The sequence below is a fragment of the Parambassis ranga genome, chromosome 17, assembly GCF_900634625.1.
Source record: "Parambassis ranga chromosome 17, fParRan2.1, whole genome shotgun sequence".
Taxonomy (NCBI): Eukaryota; Metazoa; Chordata; class Actinopteri; family Ambassidae; genus Parambassis; species Parambassis ranga.
In genome coordinates, this window is record NC_041037.1 from 14,409,251 (window position 1) to 14,427,625 (window position 18,375).

Genomic DNA, 18,375 nt, shown 5'->3' on the forward strand with positions numbered 1-18,375 from the left:
GAAATCTCTACAAATGCTAGGCTCCTGTCCTAATGGATAAAACACACTGGTCCCTCTAAGTAAACAACTTAGAAACAAACTGGTTGTAAGCTAGCTAGCAAAAAACGGTCATACCTTACTAAACCTTATATTTTCGGAACACTGGTGTTCCTCAAACATTGCAATTATCTTTTTTTGTGTTTGTCAAGAATAAATTGAAACTAGAACTAGAATATTTTAAGAAACTTCGACTTCAAGCTTGGCATCCTACAAAGTCTTACCTTTCAGGCTATTTTCCAGCTTTAACGCCATGTGGTTGTGGACTAACTATAAGATGGTTTGAACCACTTAGCCTTACTGTTCGCCTTTTACGCGTATTTTATTACTTTAAAGACGACGAAGTTATTTACCGACATGCTAGCTACCGTTTTGCTAACTTTCAAAGATAATGACGTTTGCTGACGTGTGTCTCCGTTGGCGAGTCATTGATCTGATTGGTTGAAGGTAGCCGGTGACTGACAGATCGCTCATCCAATCACTTACCGAGGAGTGTCGCTCTTTAGCATTAGTGTTTAGGTTTACGATTATGCTTTTGAAAAAGACAATGGACCGATCAATACTCTTTGGTTTTAGTAGTAGTAGTACATGTAGTAGTATTTCCTTTGACAGCTAGCTAACTTTGGTCTACAGTCCATAGTAGGTGGCGGTAGTGCACCTGAATCGCTGGTGCCTGCAGCCAGGAAACAAAAGAAGAAGAAGAAGAAGAAGAAAGAAAGAAAGAAGAAGAAGAAAGAAGAAGCTATTTTGCATGAAAGACATTGGTCTGTGTAATAGAATATAGAACTTAAGAAATGTATGCTATAGAGTAACACGCCCAGAAGGAGGCAGTAATGCAACCTTGCGAATGCCAGCTGCCGTTAAACCTCAGAGAAGAAGAAGAAGAAGAACAAGAACTGTTTTGCGGCTACTTTTAGACTGCCAGGTTATATAAATCCTGCCCTGGTATTGGAAGGTAATATTGTAGTTGCACTATACCTTACTGTAATTTTACTATATGGGTGAAACCACCAAATACATCCAGATCACAAGCACAGAGTGTTTTGGCTGTACAGTGTCCAGACAGTATTGGAAGTCAAAAGATGATCATTTGTAGGCCTGAATGTCACACGCCTTCGATTCACAGTGAGTAAATTAGAGAGTGGGCATTCCTCTCTCTGTGTTGCCAATCTGTGTTTAGACACTCAATGAGTCCATCTGCTGTTTATGTCTGTGTGTGTGTGTGTGTGTGTACACGTCCGCCTTGCTCATCTCTGACATTCTCCAGGGCCGATCAGGACTCAACCCCTGACTGTAAATGGGCGTTGCAGAGAGCAGTTCGCCCGGGGTGACTTGCAGGCCGTTGCCATGGCAGTGGAAGGTGACGATGCAGAGATCTCCCCATGCTGTCCACTGCAGTCAGTGATGAGGACTGTATAGTCTGTCTGGTGCTGCAGCATTTACTGCTAGAACAGTGCAGAAAAAAACACTTATTTTTTTAGTGATGAGAAAGACAGAAAACTGGTTACAGAAATTGTCAATTTCACACATCACTGTAGTCTAACCAAACTTTCATTCCTGTTTTACATTGGCTTAAATGTCCAAGGAGCCTCAAGGCCCTATCAAAAGAAATGTGTGTGTGTGTGTGTGTGTGCAGTGAAGATTATTAATTAGACAGAAAGGAAAGGAGAAAGTACCAAGTTGGCAGAGAGAGAGCATCAGAGCGAGAGAGACAAGGGACTGTACAAAGTGACTGCTCCTGCCCCCTATTTCATCTTCCTTTACAAGCTGCACGGCCTCCCCTGGTCTCATGAATGTTTGATAGGCATTTGCTGCTTCATCGGCATGCTTTACTATTTGGGTCCATACAACCGCAGCACTGGTAGAGGCTGCTGTACCAGTGGTTCCTTCACCCACGCTCTCTGTTCTCCCAGAGGTTCCTTTAAACTTTCCTCAGAAGAGAGCAAAGGAGGAAGATTGTAGGAGCATGAAGGGTGTTTCTTCTGATTCTCGTTCCTTCTGCACGCAGGAGTCCTGCTGTCTAAATGTGTGCAACGAGCTGCTTCAGAAGTAAAACAAGTGAAGTTTGAGGGTCACCAGGGCTTGACACATGTTTCTCATCTTGCTTTTACAGTTGTGTGTTTTAATCAAAGTTCTATAATCAAACACCAGCTGGAGAGGGAGCAACATTAAAAACGCACAGCGGTGGATGTGGTTGTTTTGTGTGTGTGGCTTTTTCTTATGTGTCAAATCCACATGTGCACTGTCAATGTTGGCTAAGCACACTGAGAGACAACTTACTTTATGCTTACAAGGGCAAGTAAGAGGTCATGAGGGTTCACAATAAACCAGAGAGAACATCATTCTAACCAGTACTATTTTCAAATTCTTTAACATGCAAGAAGCCATCTGCCAACTCTGAGACTTTAGTTTTAAGAGGGCCTTCATTCCCAAATCAGTCACAGTTAAATGCCAATACTGCTGCTGCCACATCAAGCGCAGTGTGCTGATAAAGATGAAAAGGCTACTGAAAACTGTTGATTTCCCAAGGTACCGATGAAGGGGAACATTTCTGAACTCATGCTGATGAAAACATCATTTTCATCTGCAAATATCAATGCAGTGCTCCAGGTTAATGGTCTGGCTGAGAAGAACAGTGTCTTACTGAATATGTTTCCTTCCAGATAGACATGTAACATTCAGTCTTAATAGTAGAGTCAATAAAGACACAGGACCCGTTTGCAAAGCACAGTCAAGGTCTGCTCTAAAATCATAAGACTTCCACTCAGATCACTTAACACTGACAGACACAGCAAACCTTCTTGCCACAGCTCTCATTGATGTGCCATCCTGGATGAGCTGCACTACCTGAGCAGCTTGTGCAGGTTGTAGACACCGCCTCATGCTACCTCTAGGGCTGAGAGCACTGACAAAATGCAAAAGTGATCAAACATCAGGCAGAAAGGATGAGAGCAGAGAAATGGTCTGTGGTCAGCACCTGCAGAACCTCTCCTTTATAGGGGCTGTCTTGATAACTGCCTCATTTCCACCTGTTGTCTGTTCCATTTACACAACAGCAGCTGAAACTGATTCACAGTCAGTTTGATCCTAACTGGACAGGTTGATTTCACAGAAGTGTGACTGACTTGGAGTTACACTGTGTTCTTTAAGTGTTCCTTTTGTTGTTTTGAGCAGTGTATTGTCTTTCCCCCATTTTCTGCTATTATTGTTTTAACTGTATGAACTGCTCATGTGCCTTGAAGTGCCCCCAGGGGACAAATACAGTTATTTGAATTGATTTGATATGATAACACCCAGGTGTAAGTACTTTACACAGACTCTAAACTATACTAGACGGTCTTCAATGATGCAACAGCAGGGGAGACTTAATGAGATTCATATAATTAATCACACCATATCCTGTCTGTTCTACAAACAATGCTGCACAGGTGTGTTAAATTATAGACCAGATGTTTCCACCATTTATGAAGAGTGAGTGCTAAGTGTCAGAGAAGCCTCTGCATTATACTGTGGTTCAGTTTAAGCTCGGAGGAACATTATACAGTCAGTGATGTAGGCAACTTCAATAATAGTGTCCAATCAATGCATCGATCACTCCAGACCAGACCTCCAAGCCGGTCTAACCCTATCTCTGTGAGGTCTTAGTAATGGAATCATGTTCAGAATGTCCACCAAGCACACTCAGTGTAGTTAATGACACTCTGATTTCAAAAGAAATCAATGTTACTACTACTGTTAAATTAAAAAGACAAACCTTTAGTTTAGGAAACACTGAGTCAGTGATTCTGTGACTTTTCCCTTCACACAGAGACATTATGTTCCTCCTGTTTAACGGCTCTATTCCACAGACACAGAGACGTTCAGTGGTAATATCTTCACTGGGAGATCATCCACATTGGAAAAGAATGGAAACATCCTGTCACTGAAAGTGTGTGTGAAGGTGTGTATGTGTGTGTTACTGTCAGGATCGGAGAATGACAAAGTTCCCTCTTTCCAGGCCAGCTTCACTCTGACCCTGCACGGCTTCTTCTGTACTTTGAGAACTGCTGGTGACCACGCTGAGTATTTACTTTCATCAAACCTTATGATCCACAGTCAGATGGGCAGACTCTGCGAACACACCAATGCCCAGTATCCAGTCTCCAACCTTCACGCCCCAGCTGTGAGTCCCTGAGTTAAATCCCTCAGAGCCCAGGACGGACCATTAGTCAACAAATCTCTCTGGATTATCAGGAAGCTGCTCTTCATCCCCTTCTCTCATGCTGGTCAGATCTTCAGATAGCACGATTCCTAGACAGGCAGTGTTTGGTTCCAGAATCAGAGGAGAGTAGGAGACCATGTCCTTCAGGTTGCGGAGGTGCTTGGCCTGGTCTATCAGAGTACCTGAGGGCAGCTGTGGATCATCCAGCAGATCATCCAGAGAGGGAGTTCAGCAATGCACTGTGTAGTTGTGCAGGAATGAAAGATCTTCAGCTCCCAGCTCCTTCTCTGTGGCTCTGACTATATCTGAAAGAGCTGCTATGTCTCTGCTTAGAGCCGCCATCTTGTTCTTCATCATTCTACTCTTCTGCTCCTCTTCCTCCTTTAGTGCAGTGATCCTGGTCTTCTCTTCCTTATCTAGAAACTGGTAAAGCTTCTTAATCTGCTCCTTAATCTGCCTCACTGTATGCTGGGTCTGGACCTTCATGTGTGCTGCGCTTTGATTAAACTTCACTTTTGCTTGTTCAGAAACCTTTAACTTGTTCTGTAAGGGCTGCAGGGCCTCCTGAAGGTCCTTCTTGTATTGGCATGCGGCCATCGAGGGGTCTGAATCTGTGGTTGCTGTGTGTTTCTGAATCTCAGCAAACGAGACACACTGGCTGCTGATGGTCCAGGCAGAAGAGTTTGAGTCCCTCAGAGTGCAGACTGCAGAGAGACTCTGAAGACCTCTCCTGTGAGAAACTGTCACACAGATTGTTCAACACCAGACTAAGAGGTGTGTGGGTTTCTCTCTCCACCAGGTCTTAGGACAGTCTTTACTGAAGCTGTGGCTACATGACAGGACAACAGGATATCTGAACATGTCCTGACAGATCGGACAGCAGATGTTGTGTTTTGAACTGCAAGCCATTTAGTCTACGAGAGAGCAGACAGAAGTTTTAAACAGTCAGTTTTAACAGTAAAACCATACCTGCTGGTGGATTCCTCACTTACTTTCACTTTGAGTGGTTGATTTTTTAGCAGCAGCAGGTTCAGGTAAAGTATTTCAGCTCTTACTCAACGCACCCACAGTGTCTCATTACTTCAGGTGGTCTCTCCTGCTTCCTCCTCTGCTCAGTTTACGCCCCTGCTTTGTGATAGATCTTATCAACTGTGTCGTTGTGTCTCTTCTCACTCAACAGGAACAGTTTCCTGATTTCCTGATTTTTTTCAGATGATGTCAGATTTGGGGCTGGATTCTTGTGCATTTACAACATGCTTGTTTGAACGATGAAAGTGTACTCCGTAGGCTATATGATGTTTATGTATTAAATCCTCACAATAAAAGCACTACAAGTGTAAAAATTCAGAACACAACCAGTTTGACCACAGTTTTTACACCTGATGGCCCACTTTCAGTTCAGAAGCCTGAGAGCAGAGCAGATACCACCCATTCGTAGATAACTATGCATTTGCTTTAACATAAGCACTGTGATGCATTCTGCATAGTTAATAGTCATAACAGCTAACATCCATATAGCCCTACAAGCAGTGCTTATACTGCTAAACAAATAAAAAACTGATGTGTAGTGACTCTCATCGTGTTCATGCAGCAGTTTTTGTCTTGGAAGACACACACTTGTCAAGAGTGGGGAATCATTCACACATCCACACACAGACATTACTTGCTTTATATAGAGAGATGTGCATGGAAGCTAAGCCAGTCGGGTTGTTTTTTTTAATTAGGCCTACATGAAATTTAGTGACATATTACAGAAATACTAATTTATTATGCAGTTACAGAATACTTAAATAACAAACTAGGAGTGTGTGTGCATGTATGTGTATTCAAGTTAAAACATGACAGCCTCATTTACACTATACCCACAGAGGTGTGAAAGCATCTTCAGAGCACACACATACTCTGAGTGTGTGTGATTTGAATTGCCTTCTTAAGTTGACTTGTAGATAGAAGAAAATTTATTGGTTTATGGTGATACTTTAGATCTTTGTTCATCCTGTTAAATCACACAAACACCTGTCTGACTCTTTGGTTTACTGTCTTCCTCTTCTCTTCATTTCACAGGATTTATGCAACTGACAGTCACTGTCTTATCAAATAATACAACGTTGTCTTTGCTGCCACCTGGAGGTGAGGCTTTGTCCAAAATCACTGATCAGCTGAGTGGATACTGAAATGATGACAACATTTATGACAATTTAATGACTTAGTTTATTGAGTTATGTATGGAACAATTTAAGAGCCCACAGACAGCCCCAGTTTTCAAAAAGTATCGCTCAGAGACGTTTATTCAGAGCGTGAAAACAGCTGTTTAATACCTACAACATGTTTTCTTCACTTTTATTTAAGTTGCTGGAGTAGTGCGCCTCCTGCTGGTGCCTATTGGTAACTGCAATGCTGTAGAAAAGCAGATAAAATCAAAAGACATAGAACATGGTGCTTTTATACTTGTTTTACTTGTAATTTTTTACAATATATCGATAAATGTTTTCATGTATTGTGAACATTTGTATACTTTTATTAGTTTTTTCAGACCATGACTGACTTTTTCTATGCGTTGAAATAATTTAAAGTCGAATTTCCGACAGACCTTGAAGACAGCGAGTGTGTAAATTTCTGACGAGAGAGAGAGTTCTTGAACGTCTCAGCTAAACCTTTAGCCGTGAACGAGAAGTTAGCGTTTCTTAACTTACATCGTGGTGACAGAGGTAAGATTAGACGTTTTTACTTTGACAGCCGTACGTTCATTTTCATCTCATTTATTATGACAAAGATCGTGGCCTGCCAGACTTAAGAGTAGTTAACCTTAAATCATCCTCTGCCTTTGTAAATAGCTAGCTAACTGTTGTTAGTCAGCTAACGTTAGCTAACATGAGGTAACTGCTCACGGGTTTAAGTCAATACAACGCATAATAAGGCGTAAAACAAAGTCATTGCTTTAACTGTTTGAATGATAACGTTAATTTAACTAGCTTCAAATCCTATTTCTGTCAGTAATGTGGCTTACAGCTAATTGTCACTATCAATAATAAACAATATAATGTAACTTTAAGTTATTACAGTGACGCACCGGAAAGAAAGGCGTTTTCATTTTCTCGTAAATGAATGTCAGCTGAATAAAGCCATTGTGTCTCATATTTTGATTTGTAGGCATTGCTTTTTATCAAAACAGTTAAGTCTCGGGGTCATGTCAGAATTGCATTCACCCTGTGTACTTTTATTTACTTATTTGTTGTTTCAGAATCAACATCCTGAAGGACTGCCTTATGGCCTCTCCTCGGCAATCTAAGAAGGCTAACTTGAACCGAGAGCCAAAACGAATCCAGAATCAGCCTGGCCCTCCTCCTCAGAAAGATGCCTATGCCAGGCTTCTAAGCCAACACCGTAGCACAAAGTTCAGTCTGTACCTCGAACAGTATGCAAAGGACTTGTCATTTGAAAGGGAAGATAGTAGGACCAGCCCATCGCTCAGAGCCCAGAGTGACAGACTGAATATACCGCAGCAAAACAGGGAGTCACTGCTTAATGATTTTTCTGATTCCAGTGACTTCTCCCCCTCCTCTTTGAAAAACAAAGGAGAGGAGAGTTCACTGTCTTTGTACATGGAAAAACTGAGTACACGCAATGCTCAGCAGGACAGCGAAAGAAAGCAGGGTGTGTCTGACAGGCAGCGCCGAGGACAGAGAAGGGACACCACCACCAGCCATGATGGAGACATTGAGTCTGGCGAGGAACTTGGTTCTTTAAAACCTGATGATGCCAAAAAACACCAGAAGCAGCAACGGAGAAACAAGGAGTCTAATAGAGAAGTCGCCTCCCGGGAAACTGACTCATTAGTTGGACATCCCCAGTCCCCAAAGAAATCCAAAACAACTGGGCAGGAACAAGAGAAGATGAAGAAGTCAAAGAAAAAAATCCAGTCAAAGCAACCAGACGAGAGGATAAACACAGAAGGGAAGTCTGCGGATGATGCTCAAACAACAAGACCCAAATCCCCACATGTCAGAGAAAAAAAAGTGCAGCAGTCCCAAGGTAAACAGTTGTTTTTGGCGAGTCTGCTGTTATTAAAATAAAGTCATTTTAATCATTCATTCATTCATTTATGTTGGATGAAATAAGCGTTATTTTATTTCAGCTTCAAGTGCCAGTTCCCCTGCTGACAAGAGTAAGAACAAAGGAGGCAGAGGCTCAAAGAAACAAGTGTTTGAATCCTACATGACCTCTGAGGATGTTTCCCATGGCCTTAAAAGAGGAGAGCTCATTCAGGTACGAACCTGAGATTGAAGCAAAATGTTTGAGTATGGATGAAGTTACGCAACATGATCACATGATGTGGACCTGTACCATTTTCATCTGTTTGTTTCTCACAATATAAACACTCTATTGAAGAATAACAGGCAGTTTTGTGCAGTTGCATGAACTCCCTGAGGGGAACTACCAACCAGTCAGGATACCTTCAAGGGCTTTTTTTCTGTGTTTGAATATGCAACACTACCTTAAATGCTGCAATGATATTAGGCATTTGGAGTTGTTGCATCATAGCTAAATACTCTCCAGTGTTTACTCAGACTTTTTACAATGGTGATTGCTAGAAAAAGCTGTTTAGATATTGTCTGACTGTATGTATTTTCTCTGCAGGGACAATTAAGGATCAACCCTAAGAAATACCATGAAGCCTATATTCCATCTCCTGTAAGTTAGCCGCTTGCCTTCAGTCACGTTTTGTCGTCTCAGTAACCAGATTGATTTCCTCAGAGGTCAGAGACAAACGGTTTCTTTTGTGTTTGCAGGATGACACGCGGGACATATTTCTGGATGGCATTGTAGCTCGCAACAGAGCTCTGAACGGAGACGTCGTGGTGGTGCAAATACTCCCCCGGGAGCAGTGGAAGGTAACGGTTCTGTTTTAGATATAATAGTGAAGCTCTCCAGTTGTATGAGCAGATGATGAATTGAACTGATTGTCTTGTCTAGGTTGTGAGGTCAGACACCGACTGCGAGGGTGCCAGTGAGTCAGAGGCTCAGAAAGAACATGTGGTGAAGACAAAGCACGTCCCCAAGCCTGATGTTACAGTGGAGGAGCAGTGTAGTGACCAGGATGAACTCGTCAGCAAATGTCAGAACATCGTTCTCGCCGATGGAGGTACAGTGACAGCAATAATTTCACATTTTATTACATGAGATTGATACAGTGATTGCAGTGTTTGTTAATTATTGATTGTTATGTTCAACCAATACATCTGAATATGTTTTACATTTGATGAAATTAGGGGAGCTTCTGGAAGACCCCTCAGCTCCACGGTCCACTGGGGAAATACTCCAAAAGACTGCTAAAGTGAGTGACTGCATGTCTGTTATGTCTTCTATTTCTCAGAAAAATAAAAGGTTTATAACTTTAAAAACATGGAGTCATGCAGAACCTTTGTGTTGTGTTTCTATCTATATATGTAAAATCCAAGTGAAATATTTGACTTGTGCACAAAACTGATGAGTAGAAATACATTTTACATCACAGAAGTGTTGCTTGCTCTTTCACCTGTTATTTGGCAGTGATGTGACTTTTGTTCTCGTTACAAATCAGACTGCCTCCTTTACTTTTGTTATACACCTCTTCTAGGTGGTGTACATTGTTGAGAAAAAACACTCAAGAGCTGCCACTGGCTTCCTGAAGTTCCTACCTGACAAGGCCTTCGCCATGTTTTCCCCTGTGGATCATCGTGTGCCACGGATTAATATTCCCCTCATGGATTGTCCTGAAGACTTTAGTTCCCGTCCAGGTGACTACACCAACACCTTGTTCATCTGTCGGATCACCAACTGGGCAGCTGATAGCAACTTTGCAGAAGGGTGAGTCTTACAGTCCTAGAGTCCATCCATTCATCCATCTTCTGAACCCACTTGTTCCTTTAGTGCAGAGTCACAGGGAGTTAGAGCTTATTTATTGCTGACAGTCCAAATGTGATACAGGAAACTCTTTACTCAGATTTGATAACTACACTGACTCTCCTTTGTGTTTTCCCTCAGTCGACTTGCTAAGACACTGGGTCAAGCTGGAGAAATAGAGCCAGAGACAGAGGGCATCCTGATAGAGTATGATGTGGATTTTTCGGAGTTCTCAGATGAGGTTTTAGACTGTCTACCTAAGAACCTGCCCTGGGCCATCCCACCTGAGGAGATGAATAAAAGGAGAGACCTGAGGTAGGTCTTTGAAGCCCCCAAAGTTTCATGTAGTTCAGTTTTTCGGTCTGCTATGGCATCACTGACGCATGCACCATTTGTGACCTTTAGGAAAGAGTGTATCTTCACCATTGACCCAGCCACTGCCAGAGATCTGGATGATGCGCTGTCATGTAAACAACTACCAGACGGTAAACTGCTCTTTGAGAGTGTGAACGTATATTGATAAGAGCAGAATGTATGCATGGAAGAGAAATGGCATCAAAGCTCTTCAAGTCACTTTTGAAAGTTTGCTTTCTTGTTGATTTGTACCGACAGCAGAACATCACCTTTTCAGTTTTATCTGAAGGGGCTAAAATAAAAGGTGCAGCTGCAGCGTTTCCACCACCAGGTGGCAGATTAACACGTTTTGAGCCACTGAGAGAATCTTTTTAAGACTAGATTATAACTTAAAAAAAGATCTTGTCTTTATATTAAATTTGCAACAGCTAGTTTGTAATGGTGTATGATTTTGATTTATTACATGATTGCATAAAGACTTTTTGGCAGTGGCAGTTCCAAAAGAACCCTGCTTGCAGTAGTGTGATCAGTGTGCCCTCGTTGAGGTTAACATGATCTGATCTGACTTCGACAGCTCTGTGTTTATCCTAATTGTTATCAAAGGTAGAAAATATGGTCATAAGAGTATCCTGTTCTAACATTATATTTCATCCACAGGTAACTTTGAGGTGGGAGTCCACATTGCTGATGTGAGTTTTTTTGTGGAGCAGGGCAATGCTTTGGATGCCATTGCCAGCCAAAGAGCAACTAGTGTGTACATGGTTCAGAAAGTGAGTTGATTGGACACTTTAATTTAAATCTTATCACTACTTTATATAAAAATGCTATAATATTTTTTCATTGTATTATATTCATCTTTATATTTTGTCTTTGGTTCTTAATCTTGGTGTTGGTGTCACTTTTTAGGTGATCCCCATGTTGCCCAGGCTGCTGTGTGAAGAGCTGTGCAGTCTGAATCCGCTCACTGACAGACTCACTTTCTCTGTCATTTGGAAAATCACACCTGAAGGAAAGGTATGTTTAGAAAGTCATGTGCCTCACGTAAAATGGTAAAAGATGGACGAAAGGTTCTGATGAGTGATTGATTAGGGTAAAATTGTTTTCTGATACTCATGGAACAGTGATCACTTCTGTCATGTCTTCAGCTTGTTTTTTATCTTTACAGATCCTGAGTGAGTGGTTTGGCCGCTCGGTGATACGCTCCTGTGTGAAGCTGAGTTATGACCACGCTCAGAGCATGATTGAAGCCCCAGAGAAGCTGTTCTCTGCTGAAGAGCTTCCGCCTGTGGACCCTGAGCACCCTATTGATGAGATCCACCAGGCTGTGCTCAATCTGCACTCCATTGCCAAGAACCTCAGAGCCCAGCGCTTCTCAGGAGGAGCCCTCAGACTAGACCAGGTTGTTCTGATGTTTCATCTTTTTCAACAGTGTTTCCTGTGTGCAGTAGGACATGAGAGGGGCTAATATACATCCTTTATCATATTAACACATTTGATGAGAGTGTGGTACAATATACACTTGCTCAAAAAATAAAGGGAACACTAAAATAACACATCCTAGATATGAATGAATGAAATATTCCAGTTGAAAATGCCCTCTGTCTTTTTGAAAATCTTCATTCATTTCATAGTGGAATACGTACAAAGAACAAAATAACATAAAAATGAATAAATCAAAGTTATTATCCCATGGAGGTCTGGATTAAGAACCATACTCAAAATAAAAGTGGAAAGTCACATTACAGGCTGATTTAACTTGAGGGAGAATTCCTCAAGACAAGTCAAAATGAGGCTCAGCAGTGTGTGGCCTCCACGTGCCTGTTGCAGGGCTCTGGCAGTGCTCCTCCTGCTCCTCCTTGCACAAAGGAGGAGGTAGCGGTTCTATTGCTGGGTTGTCGCCCTCCTACGGCCCCCTCCACGTCTCCTGGTGTACTGGCCTGTCTCATGGTATCTCCTCCATGCTCTGGACACTGACAGACACAGCAAACCTTCTTGCCACAGCTCTCATTGATGTGCCATCCTGGATGAGCTGCACTACCTGAGCAACTTGTGTGGGTTGTAGACACCGCCTCATGCTACCTCTAGGGGTGAGAGAGATGGTCTGTGGTCAGCACCTGCAGAACCTCTCCTTTATAGGGCTGTCTTGATAATTGCCTCATTTCCACCTGTTGTCTGTTCCATTTGCACAACAGCAGCTGAAACTGATTCACAATCAGTGTTGATCCTAACTGGACAGGCTGATGTCACAGAAGTGTGACTGACTTGGAGTTACATTGAGTTCTTTAAGGCCCCGTTCACACTGGAGAAAGTCATTCCAGCTAGAGTAGGATTGAGCCCAGACAGCCTTTAAACTGGATGCGTTCACACCTATTTTCAAATCTGGCTAGCACACACTTGTGTCCGCACTCAATCCGGCTTCATCCAGCGTGTTTGCTGTTCTCCAAACCACTAGGTGGCGCCTCGTAATATGGCTAATAATTTGGCTAGCCGGATTCGCTAGCCACATTTGCGTTCACACCTGAGCCACATTTGAGCCAATCCGGCTAGATCCACCTCTCGAGGGTGGATCTAGCCGGCTTGAAATCAAACTGGATTCAGCCGGATTGGAGGTGTTCACACTCGGAAAAAAACACATCTGGATTGATCTGGATGCGGCCAAATCCTGCTTAAGCCACATTTTTTTCCCCAGTGTGAACGGGGCCAAAGTGTTTCTTTTATTTTTTGAGCAGTGTATATTTGTGGAAAGGAGAAAAAGAATCTGTTTGTCTGTTCCTCATGTTAGGTTTTATTAGCAGTGACTAGCTTGTTAGTCAGGTGAATCAAACAAAAGAATAAAGCAGTGGATAGATAGTACATTATAGAACATGCTGATTATGTGAGGTTGATAGTTACAGCTGAAAGTAGTGTACATTTAAATGGAATATTTGAATACAGGTTGCATCATGTCTTGTGTCATGTGATACATGGATTCTGTCTTCATCATCCAAACAATTACCACTTTACTGCTATTAGCTGAAGTACATGAAACAGTATATTTGCTGCTATTATATTTTACCTTTAACTAAAATGTCATACCTTTCATACATGTTTATTTAATTTAAGCTGTACATTGATCAACTGACTCCTGGAATTGTTTTTGACCAGATCTAATATTCAGTCTTGTGTTTTTTTGTTTCAGATGAAACTTTCCTTCACTCTCGACAAAGAGACGATGATGCCCCAAGGCTGCTACGTGTACCAATACAGAGACAGTAACAAGTGAGTTATAAATGACTGTCTGCATTTCCGTGGATTGCATAAAGACTCATTTGTCCCTGTTCTGACTGTTCTTCTCTACAGGTTGGTGGAGGAGTTCATGCTGCTGGCTAACATTGCCACTGCTCACCACATTTATCGCAAATTCCCTGAGCTGGCCCTGCTCAGGCGACACCCTCCACCAAAGGCCAAGATGGTGGATGAGCTGCAGGAGTTGTGCGACCAGTTGGGAATCAACGTCGATTTGTCCTCTGCTGGAGCGTTACACGTCAGTAAACTTAACACAGATGTAATGGATATTCAGTGTAGTTAGGCACTGCTCCTGGATCTAGAGAGTGAAACATTTATGATGTCTTACAAGTAATCAAACAGGACAACACAAACATAAAAGGAAATGGAGATGATGACTTTAGTGAGGCTTTTGTGCTGCTATTTCTTCCATCAAGGGTGTATCAGCAGGGATTGGAAGCTCTATAAGCATTAACGTTTTCTTTTTACTTCTTCGACCTGCAGAAAAGTCTCAATACCACTCTTGGTGATGATGAATACACCAGTGCCAGAAAAGAAGTCCTCACCCACATGTGCTCCCGACCCATGCAGGTTAGAGCTCAGTATTTCTGTTTCATGGTTTATGTTTAAACTGAGGATTATATGTAAGATCATTAAGTAAGTAAACAAAAGGATTTGGGGTGGTATAATGGAATACATCCTGTATGGTCAGTGTTTTGACCTAAAACACATCAGTAATATTGTGTATAAGTTCCTAATGTAATCTGCATCATGTTTGTTTCCTAGATGGCGTTGTACTTCTGCACTGGTGTGCTGAAGAACGAGCAACTTTTTAAGCACTATGCCCTCAACGTGCCTCTCTACACACACTTCACATCTCCCATCAGACGCTACGCTGACATCATCGTGCACCGGCTGCTGGCTTATTCACTGAGTGTGCACTGTTTTTTTTTTTACGAAAGGTTCTCAGACACACAAAGGCAGGCATTTAAGCAGCTGACAGAATTTCGGTTGTTTCAAACACCAGTGTGGAGGAGCAATACACAAAAGAACAAAACGGCCTCAGACATCGCTTTGAGTTGATGCATTGTTGTTTTGTTGCCGATGCCATTGTTTCAGTATCTCCTGCCCCTCCTCTGTGTGTGTCTGTTTGTCTGTATGTGTGTCTATGTCCCTTTCATGTTTATATTCATTTGCCTCTTGCTAAAGTTAAAATGTTTACTGTATGTTTGAATACAGAATGCGGCCCTCATTTAGGATTGTCAACAGAGGAAGTGGAAAAACGGGCATCTCACTGTAATGACAAGAAAACTGTGTCCAAGAGAGTCCAGGAGCTCAGCACTGAGCTCTTCTTTGGAGTGTTTGTAAAGGTGGGTCACTGCCTGCTTACAACAACCGAGACCTATTATGTCTACATTGTTAAGTGTGGTTTTACAAATGCTAAGTGTTTTATCTTAAAGACATAATATATACAAGTGAATATTTATCACCATTCTGATGTTATATCCTTTTCACTCAAATTTCTTGATTTAACCTTATTCTGTGTTTGACAGATGCTCAACCTCCCTTTCAGCTGTGTATGTAAAGATCTAAAATGGCACTGTCTTTGTGCTTTTTCCTCAGGAGTGTGGCCCACTGGACTCAGAGGCCATGGTGATGGGAGTGCTGGATCAGTCCTTTGATGTGCTGGTTCTCCGATACGGAGTGCAGAAACGCATCTACTGCAAGGTCAGCTCCAATAAATCAATTTACTGCAGTTTTAGTCTTCATATAAGTTAGCATAATGCATGATGCATAATTTGGCGATTAGACAGTTTTATAGCTTTTCTTTTCTATCTTCAGTCTATTGTAGGCTTGCAATCATTCCACCATCGTAAGGTGGGGAAGAAGTCAGAGCTGACTCTGGTCTGGACTGCAGAGGACCTGGAGAATCCCCCTGCAGAGCAGGTAAGCACCCAAAACCAGCTAGCTGTGAAATCTATGGCTAGATATTGTAACAAGAAGTGATCATAGTTTTTTGTTTTTATTTACAGGTGATTTCAGTCTTCACCTTAGTGGAGGTACAGCTCAAAGCGGACGGTGCACCTATGAAATACAGCGCAGTGCTCAAGAGGCCCGAGGACATCAGGTCATAAAAACTCTTGACTGCAGTCCATTTTCCAAAGCATGTATTGCCTTTTCCTTTAGTTCCATTTCTTTCTAAAACACTGTGTTATAGATTGCACCCATTACCAGTGACATCTGCCCTGGCACAGTATGCTTTGGAAAGTGACAGAGCAGTGTGAAGGAAAATGTAAAAAATGACTGTGCACTGGACACATAACACTGCTGTCTGTCTGTCATTCAGCATGAATTTATTATTGAGTTTTGACTCATCGCACCGAGGCAGCAATGTCTTTTATTTTGCTGTTGATTTATTGACCTAATAAGGTCAGTGTTGATGTGATATAATAGTTGTGCACAGACTACTGTGTGGAAACTGATTTTTTTTTTAACTATTTTTAGTTTAATTACTCACTGGCTTCTTTTGTATTTTTAGATTGTGGAGAGACCCCTGTTTGTTTGTTTTGTGAAGCAATATAGTACAACACTACTGACTTTTACTTTTTCGGCGTCATTTGGCTCTAGTGGCTGTAATGGTAATCGTCACAGTTAAAGCACGGTGGCCAAACAGTAGCAGTCACAGCAGGTTTAAACTACTTCACGTTCTTAGCACAGGAACATTAGGATCCACACATAGGAACTCAGCTGCTGCATTCAATCCATGTTTTTTTATTATCTTACTAGATAGTGTTTTATACAGGGAGGGAGGTTAGTCATCCGAAGGCTGGACTTTGATTTAGATTATTAAAAGGAAGGGTCTCTCATGTTGTTCCAGTATAAACATAAGAACATGCTTCTGTATTTATTGTAAAAGTCAGGCCAAAGCCTATCCACTCTTTATTGTTTTAAAACAGAACACAGGAATGACTTGAATGTGAATTGCTGCTGAAGATGGTTGGTGGCCTTGAAATATTCATTTTATCTTTGCTCATGCACTTAGGAGTGCTTCCAATCTCCGTTTTTTTTTAATGGTCAGTTATGATTTGTGCACAACACAAACACCTCATTAATATCAATGTGAAGCTTGGTGTTTTAAGAATGGATGTGGGCCTCCAATTCTGCTTTAAATCAGTGTGCCTCATTGTTTGCCACTCAACTGATTCTGACCAAACGGTGCCATGTAGTGCTGTAGAGATTAGCTGCTACTTCTGCACAATCTTTGTTAAATTCTGCATGTCGAACCATATTTTTTTTTTTGACAGATTGATTTTAGGATTTTGAAAAATCACCAGCTAATGTTTACATTTTATGGACTGCCAGTATGTAACATTAACTTAAAATTTCAATTTATTTTAATCCAGCAAGTGCCAGTGAAATACGGCTCTAGAGATGTAGTATGATATGTTAAGGGAAAAAAAAAGGTGTCATTTAAAACAAACAAAAAAAGTAACTGATTCATATAGATGATATCGTCCTGTGTAACTTGGATTCTGTTCAGTGGGAGTGCAGTAACTGTCACCCTGTTGTGCTTTATGTAGAATAAATGTGCAATAAACAGAAAGAAGGAAATCTAAACTGTGTTTTGATTAAGTTACATATCAAAAGGAGGGGAATGACGCAGTGTGACACACTGATGACTCTTTAATATTAAACCTAGCTGGCTCTGTTTAGGTTATATAGTGAATAAACAGAGATAACCTTTGTTTCTATTGCCAAGGAGTGTCTTCAATTAATCAGTGGTGAACCCACCTCACTACCATGGAGCAGATAACGATGCCACCATATAACAGTCCTGCATATTACACACCTTTTCCCAGCAGAAGGATATTACATGAATAATTTTGGCAACCAGCTGCTCGACTTGTAGCTGACAAAGATTTGCATGTTTCCGTCAGGAGCATGAAAGATGTTTGGAGCAGAGAGAACCATCAAATGTTGGCAGTACATCATTTGCAGCATTGTCTGATGGATATTACAGCTCCTAACAATTTTTTTTGTGTCTAAACCTTTTTTATTAACCTGAACTCCATTCACTTTAATTTATCAGGTTAGCTACAACATCATAAGTACATGCTTTAAAAAAATGGCCTCATACTGGGCCATCATAGGTAAATATTTGGGTAATTTTTGTTGTTGTTTTGTTTATAAAATCATGTTTTCATTATTTTTAAGAATCACTTTAAAGCTGCCAGTTGTTATATAAAGATGCCTTTGCTCAGCCACTAACATGTCATTTAGATAAAGTCAAAGATCAGGCTGATGAGACAGAATGTTAAGCCTTGTGGCTGACGTCATAAACAGCATTAGGAGAATGGATCCACCTTCAGGACATTAGACTGTAGCATGTGAAGCTGAAGGGTTTTTATTCTCCACCTCGACTGCCTCACAGGGAATTCCTTATCAGAGCTGAACACACTGACGCCAGTGAATAACCAGCAGCAACTCCCTTCTCAGCCAAGACTGTTTTGACTTTAAACCCACACAGCCTGATTGCTTTAATATTACAGTAATGCAGATGTCCCCTGAAGGTTTGAAGCTCAAATTCTAACCTGACAACCAGCAGATGTAAGTGGCGCTTAATAGCATTTCATTAC

General features: G+C 41.5%; 1 protein-coding gene and 1 pseudogene across 1 annotated transcript; one reads left to right on the forward strand and one right to left on the reverse strand.

The window, feature by feature from the left end:
• Positions 1–3,873: 3,873 nt before the first annotated feature.
• On the reverse strand, positions 3,874–5,146 carry LOC114449693 (E3 ubiquitin-protein ligase TRIM39-like; annotated as a pseudogene).
• Positions 5,147–6,808: 1,662 nt separating this feature from the next.
• dis3l2 (DIS3 like 3'-5' exoribonuclease 2) lies at positions 6,809–17,350 on the forward strand. The gene is made up of 21 exons (XM_028428519.1): positions 6,809–6,945; positions 7,479–8,269; positions 8,373–8,503; positions 8,876–8,929; positions 9,028–9,129; positions 9,212–9,380; positions 9,508–9,572; positions 9,855–10,084; positions 10,262–10,435; positions 10,526–10,605; positions 11,132–11,244; positions 11,381–11,488; positions 11,640–11,873; positions 13,653–13,732; positions 13,814–13,997; positions 14,243–14,329; positions 14,525–14,672; positions 14,978–15,108; positions 15,362–15,466; positions 15,581–15,685; positions 15,772–17,350. The coding sequence occupies exons 2-21, from the start codon at positions 7,504–7,506 to the stop codon at positions 15,871–15,873; spliced, it is 3,168 nt and encodes a 1,055-aa protein (XP_028284320.1). The 5' UTR covers positions 6,809–6,945; positions 7,479–7,503; the 3' UTR covers positions 15,874–17,350.
• Positions 17,351–18,375: the final 1,025 nt, after the last annotated feature.